Here is a 16,889-nt window from a genome sequence, read left to right on the forward strand (position 1 = left end):
ATCATCCTTTCTGCAAGGCATAAGTACATGTCAATCATATATTCTTATATTATAGCAATTGTGATATGCAAACCAAATTTGAATTGGAAAAGTTCCAGAAACAAGCAGCAGTAAATAGTAATGCCTACTCCTGCAGAGAGCCATATGCCACAGATTTTGGAGAATACACAATTAGGAAACTGAACCAGGAGCATTTTGTGGTTGGAAGATATAAAAGAAACAAAAATCAGCAGTAACAATTTTAATTGGGTCTTTCCCAAATTTCCAAATGGTGTATATAGGATCTGAGAAATAACATACAGTATGGGATAAATTGTGATGGAGGGAAATAGAAACATGTAAAGTATGTTTAGAAAAGTTTCAGAAGGTTGGGGGGTGGGGGTGGTTTTGATGAATTTGGTTTGGGGTTTGGTTTTTTGTTTTTGTTTTGTTTTTTGCAAATGAAGGATAAATCTTTAATTTTCCCCTAAAAATCAGTCAGTGGCCAATGGGCAATCTCAGGGTGATTTAGGAAAGTTTTAAAAACACTGATACTGCAAAGCAAATGGATGCAACTATTGTAATATTATCACAAAATACCTGTCTGTGGAGTCTCATGAATTCTGTATTTCTCTAGATGAGAGACAAAGTCTTTGGCTTTTCTAGATCTTTTCTGAGTATAATCTAATGAAAAGTAATTGTCCTTCAATCCATTGAAAGCAATGGTTCTTACATGTACAGCCAAAATGTTAATTCCAGTTAGGTATTCCTAACTTTGATGGCTGAAAGTGAAGAGGAACTGAGGAGCCTTATGATGAAGGTGAAAGAAGAAAGTGCAAAAGCTGGCTTGCAGCTAAACCTCAAAAAAACCAAGATTATGGCAACCAGCTTGATTGATAACTGGCAAATAGAGGGAGAAAATGTAGAAGCAGTGAAAGACTTTGTATTCCTAGGTGCAAAGATTACTGCAGATGCTGACTGCAGTCAGGAAATCAGAAGACGCTTAATCCTTGGGAGAAGAGCAATGACCAATCTCGATAAAATAGTTAAGAGCAGAGACATCACACTGACAACAAAGGCCCGCATAGTTAAAGCAATGGTGTTCCCTGTAGTAACATATGGCTGCGAGAGCTGGACCATAAGGAAGGCTGAGCGAAGGAAGATCGATGCTTTTGAACTGTGGTGTTGGAGGAAAATTCTGAGAGTGCCTTGGACTGCAAGAAGATCCAACCAGTCCATCCTCCAGGAAATCAAGCCAGACTGCTCACTTGAGGGAATGATATTAAAGGCAAAACTGAAATACTTTGGCCACATAATGAGAAGACAGGACACCCTGGAGAAGATGCTGATGCTAGGGAGAGTGGAAGGCAAAAGGAAGAGGGGCCGACCAAGGGCAAGATGGATGGATGATATTCTAGAGGTGACGGACTCGTCCCTGGGGGAGCTGGGGGTGTTGACGACCGACAGGAAGCTCTGGCGTGGGCTGGTCCATGAAGTCACGAAGAGTCGGAAGCGACTAAACGAATAAACAACAAATTCCTAACTTTGTTTCACATTCCATTCCCATTATCTTTTAAATGTAGCATTGCCATTATTTCTTTACTGATCAATTTCTTATCAAAAGCAGCCCTTTTTAGTACCTCCAGTGTCTAAGAACCTCTTAGTTCTCTATCCAGGTTGAAGCCTTGCACATGTTAGGCAAGCATGTGATGAAAACTGAATAACACCAAAATCTGGTGGTGACTTGGAGCTTCATCCTAATGGATTTCTAAGTGAACTGAAACTTGGCCTTCTAGAATCTATTGGGAAATCTAGAACTTTTAAGAAATGTCCAAAAACTAGGTTTCAGTAGATACATACACAGATTATTTTCCCACATTGTTATATCGTGGAGCCTTTCTTGAGCCTGGGACACCTGGTTAGGATTCAACACACGCTGGAATAAATGAGATCCACACCTCAACCTAAACAAAATTAACTGTGGATGGTGATCTTTTTTTTCATGTCAGGCTACTACACACAGATATCTACTTTGGCTGATGTGCAAGAGAATGTCATGGAATATTTGCATGTACTTAGTCGGCCAATGGTTATCAACCACGACCATGACATCATATGGACTGAAGCCTATATGGATAGCGCTGTAAGTATTTTGTGAAAAGTTGCTTGTTGTCCAACTTCCAAGGTGGTGAGAGATAAGGGTCTTTTCAGAGTATTTGCCGCAATGTGCATATCATCTGGAAGTGGATCACAGCAGCCGGATAGTGTTGAAATGTGCCTTTTAAAAGAGACTTCACTTATCACCCTTTCCTTACGTGCAATGTTGTATCTGAAGTTCCACCACAGTCCAGGAACTCAAAACATGTCACAAAGGCATAGCATGACTGAATTAGAATCTCTGTCTCTGTAAACTCTGCAGAGGCACTTTGTTAAGGATTAGTCACAAGGAAAAAAAATAGTTTGAGCTCAAGAAATGGGTCACTGGGCTTGCAGCAGCAGTCTAGTTTGTTTGCCACAGGAAGCACTGACATACATTATGGTGTCAACTATGTCTTCATGACTAAGGCTAGGACCCAAAAGAAGAATTTGTTTGAGGAGGAAGAAAGAACCATGCCAGCCAAATCTTTGAGTTTTCTTTCACTTGTAGCTATTTCTGTTGCTAAAAAAGAACACTGCTTTTCATAATGAGCAAGGTCCTTTCTCTTTAGCAGTGGGACTGCTGTGAAAAAATGTTGACTGTTGCTAGCTAAAAACTACTTTGTGGTGGTTTTACTTGCTCTTACACCTTTCTCACTTGCATTGTCTATGTTAGTTGCTGCATGTTTCTTTGGCTTATTCACCTGTTCTGTCCTGTCCATTCATTAATGCCATCCACATTTCTCACTAGCTGCCACAGTCCGAGGAGGTAACAACCTAGCTGTATTTTGTGAACATTGACTCTTTCTTACGTGGCTTGCTGTGTCGTATATTAGATTACTTTGTAGCTAAACCATACATCCAGATGATAATATAGCAGTGACTGAGCAATGCAGCATGGGGAAGACACAGATAGCATAATTCTGGATGTATTTGAGTTGTGTTGTGTTGTTGTGTCATGGAATAGTATTTCAGAGCATGACTCATGGGTTGAAGATCCCCTGCTTGAATCATGGCTTAATTACAGATTCCTTGGATGGGCATGGTTGCAATCTTGCTCTTATCTAGGAGAAAGTCCCACTGAACTTTATGGCACTAATTTCTGCCTAGACATGTAGATAATTATGCAGCTGTAGTGCTTCACGTTGAAGTAATTGTTAAGGTTATACACCCAATGTCCATGATGGGATTTTAGCATTAGGAAAAGTTCCCTTTGAATACTGAAATAGCAGTAACATAATTTGTTTCTGACAGTACAGAGGAAGTCTTCTCAGTATTCCACAATTATTAATATGTATGTATACCATGTACAGCTTCATGATGGCCACGTATATTTTAAGTTATTGAATGTCCATGGTACAACCTATTAATAATGCCCACTGAGCTAATGTTTAGAATGGTTAATGTAAGATTAATCTGTGGAACTGGATACCGTAAAATGTTGTAATAGATACAACAGTGAAATTAGACAGTCATGGAGGATAGTGCTATCTACAGCCATTAAGGATAATAGCAATATATTATTCTCAACAGAGGCAGTATTCCTCTCAGTACTGGTTGCTCTCTTATGTGACTGGGATGATGTAGTTGCTCTCATGCCATTCAGGGCTTTCCATAGGTATCTATTTGGCTCTTATGCTAGACTTGGATGATCTTTGGATTCATCAAATAAGGCTTTTAAGCCCCATATGGTGAAATGGGTGAAGCTTTTCTTGAATTTACTAAAAGAGAGCTGTAGCCCTAGACAAATGGGTTTCTCCTCTTTTGAGAATGTATAGCCATCTCTATCTATCATCTATCAATCATCTATCATCTATCAGTACATGTATCTCTTGTTTGTGATGCCTTTGTCCATATCATACAACTCACCTTTATTTCTTCCAACCTGTGGATTACCCAAATACATCGTCTTCCATGTAAACCCATGTCCCTTGTTGAATATATCCCTTGTATTCAGCTCCAACCCCAGCCCTTTTTGCACATGATCCCAGAGTGTTCCTTGTATACATTTAAATTCTTATGTACTGTATGTAAGCACATTTACAATTTATTATATCTGGGTAGGTGGGTCACATGTTTTAGGTATATCTCTAGCTATGCCATGTTAACTTGGATATGAAGAGGTGCAATCACATTTTAAACTTTCTCTATGATCGTATCTGCCTTGAATATGTGTAGACATTATTGGCAAAGCACATCTCAGCTTCATCTCTTTCCCTATATATCATATTTCTCTTGTTCTCTTGTCTAAATGTTATTTTCAGTGCACATTTTTCAGTGTGCTTTCTGGCTATTTAATTCAAAGGATTTGTGTTTCTCCTGCCAACTACACTTCCACCAGCTAATCTGCTGCTCTTTTTCTATCTGGTAGCTCTTTGCCTCTCAAGCCCAAAGTCTCTTGCTTATGACAACAGTGGCTATGCCTGTCTTCAGCAAAAAGAATGAAACGGTAAGCATCAGTGTCAGCACCAGTTCATTCAAGCATTCACACAACAACAGTCAGGAGACCAAGATCCTTTAACTGTTTAATGAAGCGAAATGAATAGGACAAAAGTAAAAGCTGCAAATGGAGAGTTCCTGCTCAAACCTACATTTAAAACTACATTCTCTTAACTTGTTCCCTTTCCCACGAAAGTATGTCACCCCCCCTTCCCATCCAGGTGGTGTTTCTGGTGTATCTCCACCAATTGTCCTTGATGTCTGCCATCATAAATGTGTAGCCAGAATAATACAATTCACACTCCAACTTCACACCCCCTCCTACCTGGTGACAGAGAGTCTACACCATTGGTAAGGAAATGATGGAAGATGCTCCGATAAGGGGTTCTGTGAACCCTTTGATCGGAGGGATCTGACAGTCAGGTTCTTGGGCAACCTCCACTTGGATCAAGTAACAGGATGGCTTGCAAAATTTAAACTTTGTTTGTCTGAGCCTGTAGAGAGTAAGGAAGATGCAAGTTCTGTTTGGGGTGATGAGGGGTAAAACATGTTTTACCCCTCAACAGTCAGATACCTTTCAGAAGTTTTAGCTTTCCTGTGGAGTTGATTTCTTGGTCTGGTCTTCCTAGTGGGGCTGACAGAGCTTTAACAGATCTCCTGGCATTATTGTATTTCTTAAATGGATGGGTGTTATTACTTCTTAAAAGCCTATAAATTCACTGACATGGTAGTTGGGTGGCCATATAAATAGTTAGTTAAATAAATAAATAAAAATGTTTTAAAGAGTATATAAAAAATAAGTCAGGATGGACAAGCTATAGCCTGCATTCTCTGTGTGGCCCCAACTACCTTCTTTTATGTTCCCTGGAGCTTCTGAAATCTTGCCAACAAAACTTGGTAGCAAAATTACTGAACAATGGTGTGCAGTTACCTACCAATGTATGTGTGCGATATCGTTGTTGTTGTTGTTGTTTTGGTTAAAAAACAATTTTAAAAAATTAAGAAACTAACATTTCAGAACTAGTGAAGGAACTATTTTCTTTATTGGGCAAATTAAGAAAAGGAATCCCATCCCCTTCTCTGTGCTCTTTCAAAATTATTAGTCTTATAGCTTTATTATCTCTTTTTATTAGTATCTACGTTGTAGCTTAGTGAATGGAATAGTTAACCCATTTCTGTTCCTTTTTTATCACCCCATCTGAATATTTTGTCATGCTAAATCAATAAAAATGATGAAAGCCTACCTAGAGACAAAATGATGATATTGATTTCAATACATGGAGAAAGTGATAATATGTACCCAGTTTTCATTTTCTATTTTTCAGAGATCACATGGCATCCTTCTGGGTGTAGTAGGCTGTGACGTTCCACTGAGAGAGCTCCTTAAGTTGGCTCCACGCTACAAAGTAAGAACTAAGATAATGAGATTCATCTGCTCTTAGAAAGTACAAAGTCCCAAAGGAAATCTTCATTCCACTGTAATGGCAGAGAATTTATTCAGTCACAGCAGTGCAGCAAGTAGAGATGATCAGTAGTTTGGAAAGATTAAGCTCACATTCCCAAGGTACCTAGGGGGTACATTAATGCCTGTGAAACTCTGTTAATACTGCTCCTTCTCAAAGGGAATTCCCACTACCTTGTGAGCACAACTAAGAAAACATGTTCCTCATGCCTAACTATAAAGGTTTGGTGTTCCTCTGAGGAATCTTCAAAACATGACATCAGGACCAGCATTGTGTTCAGACTGGTCCCACTCTCTGATGTCTTGATCTGAGGACCCCCCAGAGCAAGGCATTGTGGAGGAGAGCTGCTCCAGGCAAGAAATTAGGATGGTAGTAGCAAGGGTCTGGACCTAAAAATGAGTCTTTCTGAATATGCTGCTTGAGGTATAGGATTCACTCTTTCATGAGTGAGCTGGCTCTGTTCAGTCCAAGGGGAAAAATACTCCTGTAGCAAATGTGGAAGAAACCCTTGCAGAGTGCCACTGCTAATTAGACACAACAGTGCTGGCTAGATTAACAAATATTCTGATTTGTTGGCAGCTTCTTATGTTGCTTAACTCTCTTGGTTCAGATTTTACTCTATGTCAAGATAGAAGAGCATCTGAGAGCCCTGTACACGCTGTGGTGTATTTCTTAAAGGAAGAGCAAGAGAATTAAAAAAAATATTTTCAAGATAGGTTAATATATTACCAGAATGCAGTAGATTTTATTTTAAAAATGTTCAAACCACTATGTCTTAAACAGAAATGACGATATGGGTACTAGTCAATCAGTGCAGCTTTGTGGGATGGGTTCTGTAACTTTATTTGTCTTGCAAAAAAAATAACGAAATAAATACATAAATAAATCTAATTGTTTTAATACATTTATTTAAAGCTGGGTGTCCATGGATATGCCTTTCTAATTACTAACAACGGCTACATTCTGTCTCATCCTGATCTCCGGCCATTGGTAAGTACCTAAAGCAGCTCTAGATTTTCTGGGATCTCTGTTTAGTTTGTATCATTTTAGAACCTCCAGCTCATTGATGTGCAGGGTCATCAGCTATCTAGATTAGTGTTATCTCACAGTGACATCAAGTGGGTGGCACTGGATGGATGGTCTTTTTCTCATGGCAGTTCTTGACTCTCAGTTTTCTTTTCCAATGAACCCAATGAAAGTGACAATATCTATTCAAACTCCTAAAATGGCACCGTTGAGGAACCAGATCAAAGGCCTATCAGGAACCTTTACATCCAGTGGATCCCATAGCACCAGCAAAAATATCACTGGTAATCCTATGCCCATGTAATTGTCCTGGTCTCTAGGGACTTTCTGCCTCATTGTAACTTCCTTCACTGCATGATTAAAATTTTATTGTATGTCACTTTGACTTAAAGAAAATGTTCCAGTACAAGGCTGCAAATGCAACCATCTAATTATGTTGGCTGGCTGAATATTCCATATTCTCCAAGGTTCCTTTTATTTACATACTTATGCTGCTTGAAATATAACTAGCGTGTGAGATTTAAATTTCTCCTCCAGAACTTTCTTCAGTTTTTTCTCTTGATTTATATTTTCTTTGCTTTTATTACAAGCATACAGTAAACATCCCCATAAAAAAAGAAAAAAAAATCATATAATAAATGCCAAGCTGGTAAGATTACTTGTATACTTACAACGTTGAAATTTTTATCTGATTTAAAGCAGTAAAGTGCATCATCTGTAATTTCTGTATTATTGCTCTGCTTCTTGTTACTGTTCATGGTTTCGGATTTGAGCTATTGGAAACATAATCTGTTCGGATAAAATATACTAGGCCTGTATTTGTCAGGAAAAGTCTTACCTCCCATCCCTAGTGATGCTATGAGGGCCAGCATTATTCTACTTTCTGTAACAGCGAAGTCTGGAAGATGTTGAAGACAACTTCATATTTAGGATTGGGTGACCGAAGGTGATTCAGCTTGAATGGGGAACATATGAGATTTTTCCTCAGGGGGTGAACTGGATGGAAGAGCACAACAACAGGCTGATCAGTGCACTTTCCTTGTTCAACAATAATAATGCTTAGAACTTCTTTCAACAACAGACATAAAAACTGTATAATCAGCTAGAAAAAAGATAAGTGTTTCCTTGAGAGAAAAATATATCTTCCTGGTTTGTGTGCCCTTTTTTCAATATTCCAGTACAAAGAAGGGAGAAAGCTGAAGCCCAAACCCAACTACAACAGTGTTGACCTTTCTGAAGTAGAATGGGAAGATGTAAATGAAACTGTAAGTGCCTCAACTAGGGGACGGGAGGGGTTGTGCATATTCCCCCTCCCTGGCCAATTTATCTAGAGAGTTCCTAGCAAATCACAAGAGTTATCGCCAGATAGTGTGTGTCTGTCTGTCTATTTACAATGGGCAATATACTATAAAGTAAGAACAAGCCAAAGATGATGCAAGAAATCAATAATATATACATGTAGAAGAATACCTTTGGGCCAATCAGTTGCAGCCACTTGTTCATACTGAGACGTCTCCCCAGTTCTAGTCCAACACAGCCACCGCAGTCGCCTCCCTGAATGAATATGTTCAATTACATTCTTGTAGCCCAGCTTGTATATTATTTAGCTAAACACAAAAGGATGAAATAATAATAAATAATAAATATCAATAAATATCAAAATTGTCACTGCATGCCAGTGGTCCTAAGCCAGCTAGGGATTCTAATGAAGGCCTGTTCCTTTCTGCAGTTACGAACAGCAATGATCAATGGAGAAACGGGTTATTTTTCCATAGATGTGAAGGTGCCTATGGATGAAGGAGTGAGTATTCATACATTTGCATAAAAATGTAGATAAAAACCATAAAAGCAGCACAAAACCATGCAATTCAGAAAAGTAAACATTTCAAAATGTTGAAAGTGCTAAACTATTCTAAAATCTCTAAATCTGTGGAAGGCAAAAACCTCAGCATTTTACCCCTTCTTCACCAACCAGAATTTGAGCACAAAGAATTAGGAATCTCTGGGTATCAAAATACTTTGCTATATGGGCATAATTAGATTAGCTTCACTGGATACATGATAATAGCAGGACAGTTAGGAGACTGAAACCACAAAGGCCGTTTGGAAATATAAAGCTTGGTCATGTCTTTGTTCTGTCTCCGTCTCTGACAGGAACACATTAAGAGGCAGAGAAAAGTTGTAAAGACAGCATAGCCATGATAGTCACAGCTTCCATCAACAGGGGCTTAATTTATCAATAGCTGCTGCAGAAATACATAACCAACTGAAATGCAAGGGCATCTGAAGAGCATACATTCAAGAATGAAAACTTTCCTAAAATTCTGGAGACATAGTTTCTAACACATCTTGTCTGGATGTGCATGTCAAGAGTTCAGGGCAGGGGTGTTCCCCTCAATATTCAGACAAAAACAATACCAAAAAAAGGAGAAACAGCAGAATGAGGAAATTCTCCCCCATACAAAATGTATTTGTGTGCATGTGTAAAATAGGCACCTAAGCACTGCCTGTGGATATGCTTAAAATAAAAATAAAAATGGAGGGTCAAAAAAGTCAATATCGATGGTGCAGTTGTGCAATCAAATCCCCACCCCTTTTTAGTGCACATTAAAAGGAGGGGCTTCAACATCCCCCTTTCTGTTCTCTGTACAATTGATATGTTTTGCAGCTTTCTGTTACAGTAGCTGGTCGTCATGAAGTTCCCTAAATCAAATGTTCCATCTCTAAATGCCCTATGACATTTATTGGCACCTCATTAGCTCTCCCTTACCTACTTTCAAGTCTGTGACTCTTTTGCCATTATCGCTCCTCAGGGCTTTCTATCTCATTATGAACTGTGTTTTCAATTATTTTTTTTTCACCTGCATCTCTTAAACTGGAGACACACAATCTTTCTTCAAGAGAGTTGGAAAGTTTTCCATGGAGTGTGTAACACACACACAGTTAGATGATTTCTTTGGTCAGCAGCCACCTTCACTTAAATAAATATATAGGGTTTTTGAAATGATAGAAAATCTTCCAAAGTCTGTGTAACCAGAAATAAAAGTTGAAGAAATATATACCCCAGCATGCCTTACAATATATCAGTTCTCTTAAAAGTAGCATTGGCCTCTCTGTTGTCCCACTTGCCTTCCTTAACCTTTCCACACTCTGCTTCTTTGATTCATCTAAATTCTGCATCCTCCATGGAATTGATTAGTTAAGTTTATACTTTTCCCCCCTTTCCGATCATGCTGAAAATTAGTTTAAAGGTTAGCAAAGCAGGGTTCCATGAGAGACATCTTATTCACTCCTGTGAATATTACCTCCACCTCCTGCCCCCCAATACCTCAAACTATTTGCCATTTCTCTAATCATGCAAACTTTCAGGCTATACAAAGACAAATGTACCTCTTTGGCCGCATTAACTAACGTTAAGACTGGGTTTAAAAAAAAAATCATATCCTCAGGGTGAAGCTAAATGCATGACATGGTTCACCAGTTCCCTTCAATATTCAGGCAAAAATGATACCAAAAAAAAAGGGGGAGAAACAGCAGAATGAGGAAATTCTGTCCCATACAAAGTTTCCAGGTGTAAAATAGGCACCTTAGCACTGCCTGTGGATATGCTTAAAATAAAAATAAATCCATTGTGGCTTTCTTGGTGTTCTTTGGATCCAAAATGTTGGCTCCATGGGTAAGTTTGTGTAGTTTTCCTAGCCACACTGCCATTGCTTTGGCCCATGATTTTTTTTCCATTTTCCCTTCAGTTTTCCACTCTATCCTAGAGACCCTTGATTTCCTAGTGGTCTCCAATCCATGTCCCAGTTGGGCCTGATCCTGCGTAGCATTTTTCCAGATCAACCAAGTTGGCTAGATGCTGACATCTGCTGTGACATCTGCTGTAGCTAGAGATCATAAAAAATAAAATGTTAAAGTAATAGAAGAGCAAGACATCTTGGGACCCCTGGAGGGAATATTATGGGGGTTATTTAGGGCAAGCTATTTCCTATCTAGCAGCATAAAAATGGGGAAGCTACCCAACATTATATGGCAACCCACACAGATTTCTTTTTCATTGGAGACCATTAGGCTGGCCATGCTTGGCTAATTAAATAAGCTAGCTGAGATATTTTTGAAATGCTCAGCTGGCAGCCAGTTCACATAACTGCCTCCAGCATCGATCAGTCCTTCCGAAGCATGAACAATTTAGCCTCAAATCCTTTGATGTCTGCTGTCATTGTACTAGATGGGATTTCCAGGGCATCAAGGATTGGTGTTTAACTAGCAAAAGGGAAGGGTGATATTTAAGTGGAGGGGGAAAGAAAGGGGTCCCAAGTTACTGCAGCCACAAGGACTGAGATTGTTATCCTACCACTTGTCACCTTCTCGGTCACACTTCCATCTCAAGCCTATCTGTCGTTTCATGTAGCCCAGCTGCTGAGCATCGATTTGTGTGCCATGTTTCAAGGACATTAAAGCAGAGGCAGAGCAGCCTCCCATGAAGATCATAGGCAGTCTCTTCTTTCTCATTCCATCTGGTTCTCTGATAAGAAATCCATTGCTTACTGAGTCATGTATCAAGGTGCATAATGAAACAATGTTGAGACCATACAACATACCCCAGATATTCCTACTTAACAAGATTCCCTTGGTACCATGGGTGTGAATTCACAAAGTGGCCAGTGTGCTATGCAAAGATGTTTGACTATCAGCTGATGCAAACAGAATTAAGACCCCATCTGTATTCCACTTGCATACTTTCCACTCCCACCCACTGCCCCCAATAGTTTAAAAAAAAAACTCACCTTGGGACAGAGATGGAGTAGCCCACAGCAGAGGCAATGCCATCATGACCTCTTGGTAGGCAAGATGTATTTTCTTACAAGGAAAGATTAAGCTAGTCTACCAGACCCATTATCCTAGTAGAAATTGACATTCGATAAAATTTACAAAGAAGAAGACTTTTACTGGTGAAGTCCTCTGTCTCCTCTTTCCTGCTTCTTATTCTTCAAGGGAGATATTTCTTTTTTGAAAGGAATCGTGAGCATAGGTCATAACAGCTAAAGAAAACTTGGTACTGCACCATTTCAGCATGAAAGTCAAATGATTCAAGAGTTTCTGAATGATTTAATACCAGAAGTATTCTCAGAATTCCTTATCCATCCCAACTATGAATATTTGTAGCCTATATTTTCCTCCTCAGATTCTCATTCTCACTGTGTCCTTCTGAACCTCCGGTGATTGATATTTATTTATTTATTTATTTATTTATTCATTCATTCATTCATTCATTCATTCATTCATTCATTCAATTTCTATAGCCACCCATCTCAACAAGTGACTCTGGGCAGCTTACAACAATAAAAACAATAAAACAATTACAATTAAAACAATTAGAATAAAAAATAAATATACATGGCTGCCAAGTAAACAATGTAAGATGTTAATACAACCAAGAAACGGGACCATTATCATTTTGCTTGCCTTCCTGTCTTGATGCTATTTGTCTGGTTTGATATCATAGTAATCTTGGACCAACATATCTGGGACATCAACATATTTCTACCAGTGGAAGAAACAGGAGCATTGTGAGCAGTTGTTGGGGTTATTCATGTTCTAAGGCCCATAAGCAATTAGGTACCACACAAGTTGTTATTGTTGACTTTTGGACAATACCTTACTAATGTAGATGAGTTGAGCAACCTCTACAGATGGTAGGCAGATGAAACATGCAGATTATTACACACTGCTATATTATGAAAAAGGTTATAGCAGACAATTAAAGAGATCTTGTACTATTAATACTCATTACAAAAGACATGACTCTCAAGCAGGAGTACAACATAAAGTCAGTTTATTGCACAGCTTGCTTTTTATATCCATTGTATTACAAGATCTTATAAAAACAGATACTATCTTAGCAGAAACTTCTCCAATTTTTCCTCTCCATCACACACAAACACGAGAAGGTTTTTTAAACACTGCAGCCCCTTCTGCTAAGTTTATGCATCACTTAAAACACAACCATACTTTTTTCTTCTTCAGCCTATTCAGGTTTGTCTACTTAATTAAAATTCATGCAATTAATAGATAAAATCTGAACATTTACTTAGAACAGGACCTACCAAACTCAGTATGTCTTAATTCCCAGTAGATATGTTATAATGTTACAATGTAAGATTTTTTTTAACTGGGAGACTGCCCTAATCCTGAGGTTCTTAATATATCATGACCTAGTTTCAGCACCCATCTGGTGATGTACAATAAAATAAAGCCTTTTTTTTACATGCCAGCTTTGTAAGAAGAAGGAACAGGGCTCTCTTTAAGCGAGTAAGCAGATGTGAAGGACACACTACACTTCTGCTCCAGTTGCATTGTTCTCTCTCTTGCTCTCTGTGTTTGTGTGTGTGTGTGTGTGTGTAAGATGTAGGCTTTCTCTACAGTTAACAGTATAGCATTCTTGATATTTATTTTTTTTCTTTTCCCAGAAAAGGATTCTGTTCCTCACTAATGATTATTTCTTCACTGTTATCAGCGGCACTCCATTTAGGTGAGTGAGCAGATTATACAGAGGGAGATCAAATTAAGTTATCTTGCATTAGTACTTGGACGGCCTTAGGTAACAATAAGATTATTCCACCCAGGATCCCGCAGAGCCAATTCAACTCAGTTGGTCAACCTTCATCAACCTTATGCCCTCCAAACATGATGGGATTACTTATAAAGGCTGGGTTATCTGATAGACTAGCTTTCTCCTGTGATTTCTGCCCATCCAGTAAGATCAGGTAAAGTTGGTGCACTTCAGGTCCCTTCAATCAAACAATGCCAGCTATAAGGACCTAGGAAGCATGCCTTGTCTGTTGCAGCATTTGCCCTCTGGAATGACATTTCCCCCAGAAATTTGTCTAACTCCCTCTGTAATGTCATTCCAGAGATCTTTAAAAAGACAGTTGTTCTCCCAGGGCTTCAGGTAAGGTGGTTATGGAGCCCTATTAGTGTTTTATTATACAGAGTATTGTCTGGATGCTCTAGTTCTTTTTTATTGTTTTTCAGTTTTAAATTGTAAGCTGCCCAGAGTAATTCTGGATTCAGTCGGCCTCCAAATTGAACAAACAAATCTGTGTCCTTGAATCTCTGCCTCCCAAACATGATGCGTGCTACAGCTCCCAAAATTACAAAGGCTGTGCTGACTGGGAATTCTGTGGTTTCAGTGTTAATGCATCTGGATAATGCCACACCAGTGAAGATCGACCTTTAAAATATTCTGTTTTATTTTCTTGTCATCCCCCTTTTCCCCATCCCCCAACTCATAGCTTGGGAATTGTTCTATCACGAGGATATGGCGAATATATCCTACTTGGGGACACCTCAGTGGAAGAAGGTTGGTTGTATGATACAGTTTTGTGAAACTCTTGTATGGAAAATGTTTGAGAAAACTTCCCCTACCCTAGCTAGTCTCTAATTGTGTCTTTTCCTTTTTTTTGGCCACCCTCTCCATCTCTTTTTAAGTATTTATTTGCTAATTTGGTAAACTCAAAGTAGAAATCTATTATTAAAATATCTGAACTCAGCTTCCTATATACTTGAAGAGGGAGAACAAAAGTATTAATAAAATTTAAAAAATGAAAATATGGGAGCATACAAATTTATCACCACCAAAACCCAGGTATTTCTTGGAAAGGCCCCTGTTGGCATTTGGTTGTTCTGCAAGGACCACGCCACTAAGTTACTATGGTAACAAATCACTCTGGCAGGGTGAACAGGTCAGACTTTAGCATCCTCAGGTTGGGTGTGAAAAGAATGACCATATAAGGAAATTGCCTGGAGGGGAGCTTGCCTGGGCTTGTTTAGTTTCCTTTTACACAGCCTTCCTTCCAGTCCTACTCAGAGCATGTGTGCGTGTGTCTGAGCTTGTAAATATGAGCTTGTAAAGCTTTTGTGCCTATCCAGGATATCTGGATATGAAACTGTTTATGTTTTTATGCTTTCTGTAAATACATTTATTTTTATAGAAATGCCTGGTGTGTGTTTTTTCTGATCTCTCAGGCCAAATGCTTTCCAGCGCTCTAGCAGCCCCCGTTATCCTGAGGATCTGTCAGAACAGTGTTCAGGAAGCTTTTTGAGTTCCTTTTTCTGAATGTTGTGTATCATATCATCCAGTCCTAACGTCAGTAATCTTTTCTGCAAGATGGGCATGCCAAGGTCTGTGGAATCAAATAGTCAGATTCATTTGCCACTTTAATTTGTTTTGCCTATGAAAAAAAGGCTCAGGTCGACTCAGCCTTCCATCCTTCTGAGGTGGGTAAAATGAGCACCCAGCTTGCTGGGGAAGGTGACAACCGGGGAAGGCAATGGCAAACCACCCCGCTATAGTCTGCCAAGGAAACATCGTGAAAGCGGCGTCCCCACAAAGGGTCAGACATGACTCGTTGCTTGCACAGGGGACCTTTCACCTTTCACCAAGTCATGAGAAAAAGCACAAGATGCCTCTAATCCCTTTCTAGAATAACCTTTTTATCAAAACAAAGCAGCCTTTGCTGTTCCACAGTAGACTCAAGTAACAGGACAGTCCTTCCCTTTTTACTGAACTTCAGTCCCACTATCGGAATATTGGCTCATAGAATTTAGGATATTGGAATTTAGTACTTGAGAATCCCCAAGTCCATGTTGCATCTAAATCAAAGCCATGTAAGGTATTGTTTGTGTGTGTGTGTAGAACATAAGCTATTTGATGAAAGAATTCCTCCCCACCGCCCAACTAAATTCTTGGTATATATTCCCATTACAAAATGTCTTAACCATCACCCTCATTTCTGTTATCCTACAGAGGTTAAATTCAATACAAGCTCCTATGGCAAACATTATTAAGCATGTTGTCACAAAGAAGGAATCACTGCCATTACAGTGCCTAACCTTTTCATTTCAGGTTTGCATGATCTCCTACAGCCAGATCTGACTTTAGCCAATGAGTGGTAAGATTTTTTTTCCCCCAATCATTCATTCATGTCTTGGAAAGATGAACGCTTGCAGCTGCTTGGCATTGGATCCTTGCCACTCCTGAGAAAATGTGACTGGAGAAACTAAAGAGCTATAGCTCAGCTTAGCTAAAGTTTCTCCAGTTAAAGGACATTAAACACACTGGAGAAAGGATTTTCACCCAAGGATGTGGGAAACTACTGCCCACGGGAACAGCTGATGCTGCCTTAAATCTGTGCTTGAATTTGGTGCAAGGCAGGTTCACATCTTCATGCATGTTCATTCAGGCTGTGTCACCTTTTGGATTCCAAAGGGAAAAGCTGCTCCAAAGTGCAAGCGGGTGTGCACATAACACCTATTGCCACTGTTTAAAACAAATGTGTCTTTTCCCTGGATTATGCTGCAAATGGCAGCCACAGAATCCTAGAAAAAGACACAGCTGGTTTGAAGAGTTGCTTTAAAGAGGTGTTACATGATTGACTCTGCGCCTTTTGAAGCACCATTCCCCCTTCAAATCCAAAGCACTGCACAGCCCAAGTGTTCATATCCCTGGGTAATATTAATCAGATGTGATCAGTGACTCTACCATTTTTTACTTATACACCAAAACCAGGTAATCCTAGGGGCTACATAATTCAACTGCCCAACGTTTTTCTTTGTAGTTAGGACAGTGGGTCGTCCATTGGGAGAATCAAAAAAGACAAGATGGTGTCTACAGCCATGAGATTGAATCCTTAGCCTGTTGATGTGTACTGCGCATGTGCACCACACATGAGGCATGGGGCTTTGATCATGCCTGCCATCTTCACTTTTTTGACACGCACACATACACATACACACTGTGGATGCCCCTGTGGGACAGCCTTCTGGATTAGATCATTCTGTTTT

The 16,889-nt window shown here is 39.3% G+C and overlaps 1 protein-coding gene across 1 annotated transcript in view; it reads left to right on the forward strand.

Moving 5' to 3' along the window:
- The window catches only part of CACNA2D4 (calcium voltage-gated channel auxiliary subunit alpha2delta 4), a 148,255-nt gene that overhangs the window by 26,781 nt on the left and 104,585 nt on the right, over positions 1–16,889 (forward strand). Inside the window, exons 13-22 of the mRNA XM_063308827.1 lie at positions 1,989–2,122; positions 2,867–2,884; positions 4,487–4,564; positions 5,880–5,960; positions 6,933–7,007; positions 8,222–8,308; positions 8,773–8,844; positions 13,514–13,575; positions 14,339–14,406; positions 15,952–15,997. Coding sequence (XP_063164897.1) covers positions 1,989–2,122; positions 2,867–2,884; positions 4,487–4,564; positions 5,880–5,960; positions 6,933–7,007; positions 8,222–8,308; positions 8,773–8,844; positions 13,514–13,575; positions 14,339–14,406; positions 15,952–15,997 — 721 coding nt within the window. The remainder of the gene's footprint in view (positions 1–1,988; positions 2,123–2,866; positions 2,885–4,486; positions 4,565–5,879; positions 5,961–6,932; positions 7,008–8,221; positions 8,309–8,772; positions 8,845–13,513; positions 13,576–14,338; positions 14,407–15,951; positions 15,998–16,889) is intronic.

The sequence above is a fragment of the Candoia aspera genome, chromosome 7 (genome assembly GCF_035149785.1).
Source record: "Candoia aspera isolate rCanAsp1 chromosome 7, rCanAsp1.hap2, whole genome shotgun sequence".
Taxonomy (NCBI): Eukaryota; Metazoa; Chordata; class Lepidosauria; order Squamata; family Boidae; genus Candoia; species Candoia aspera.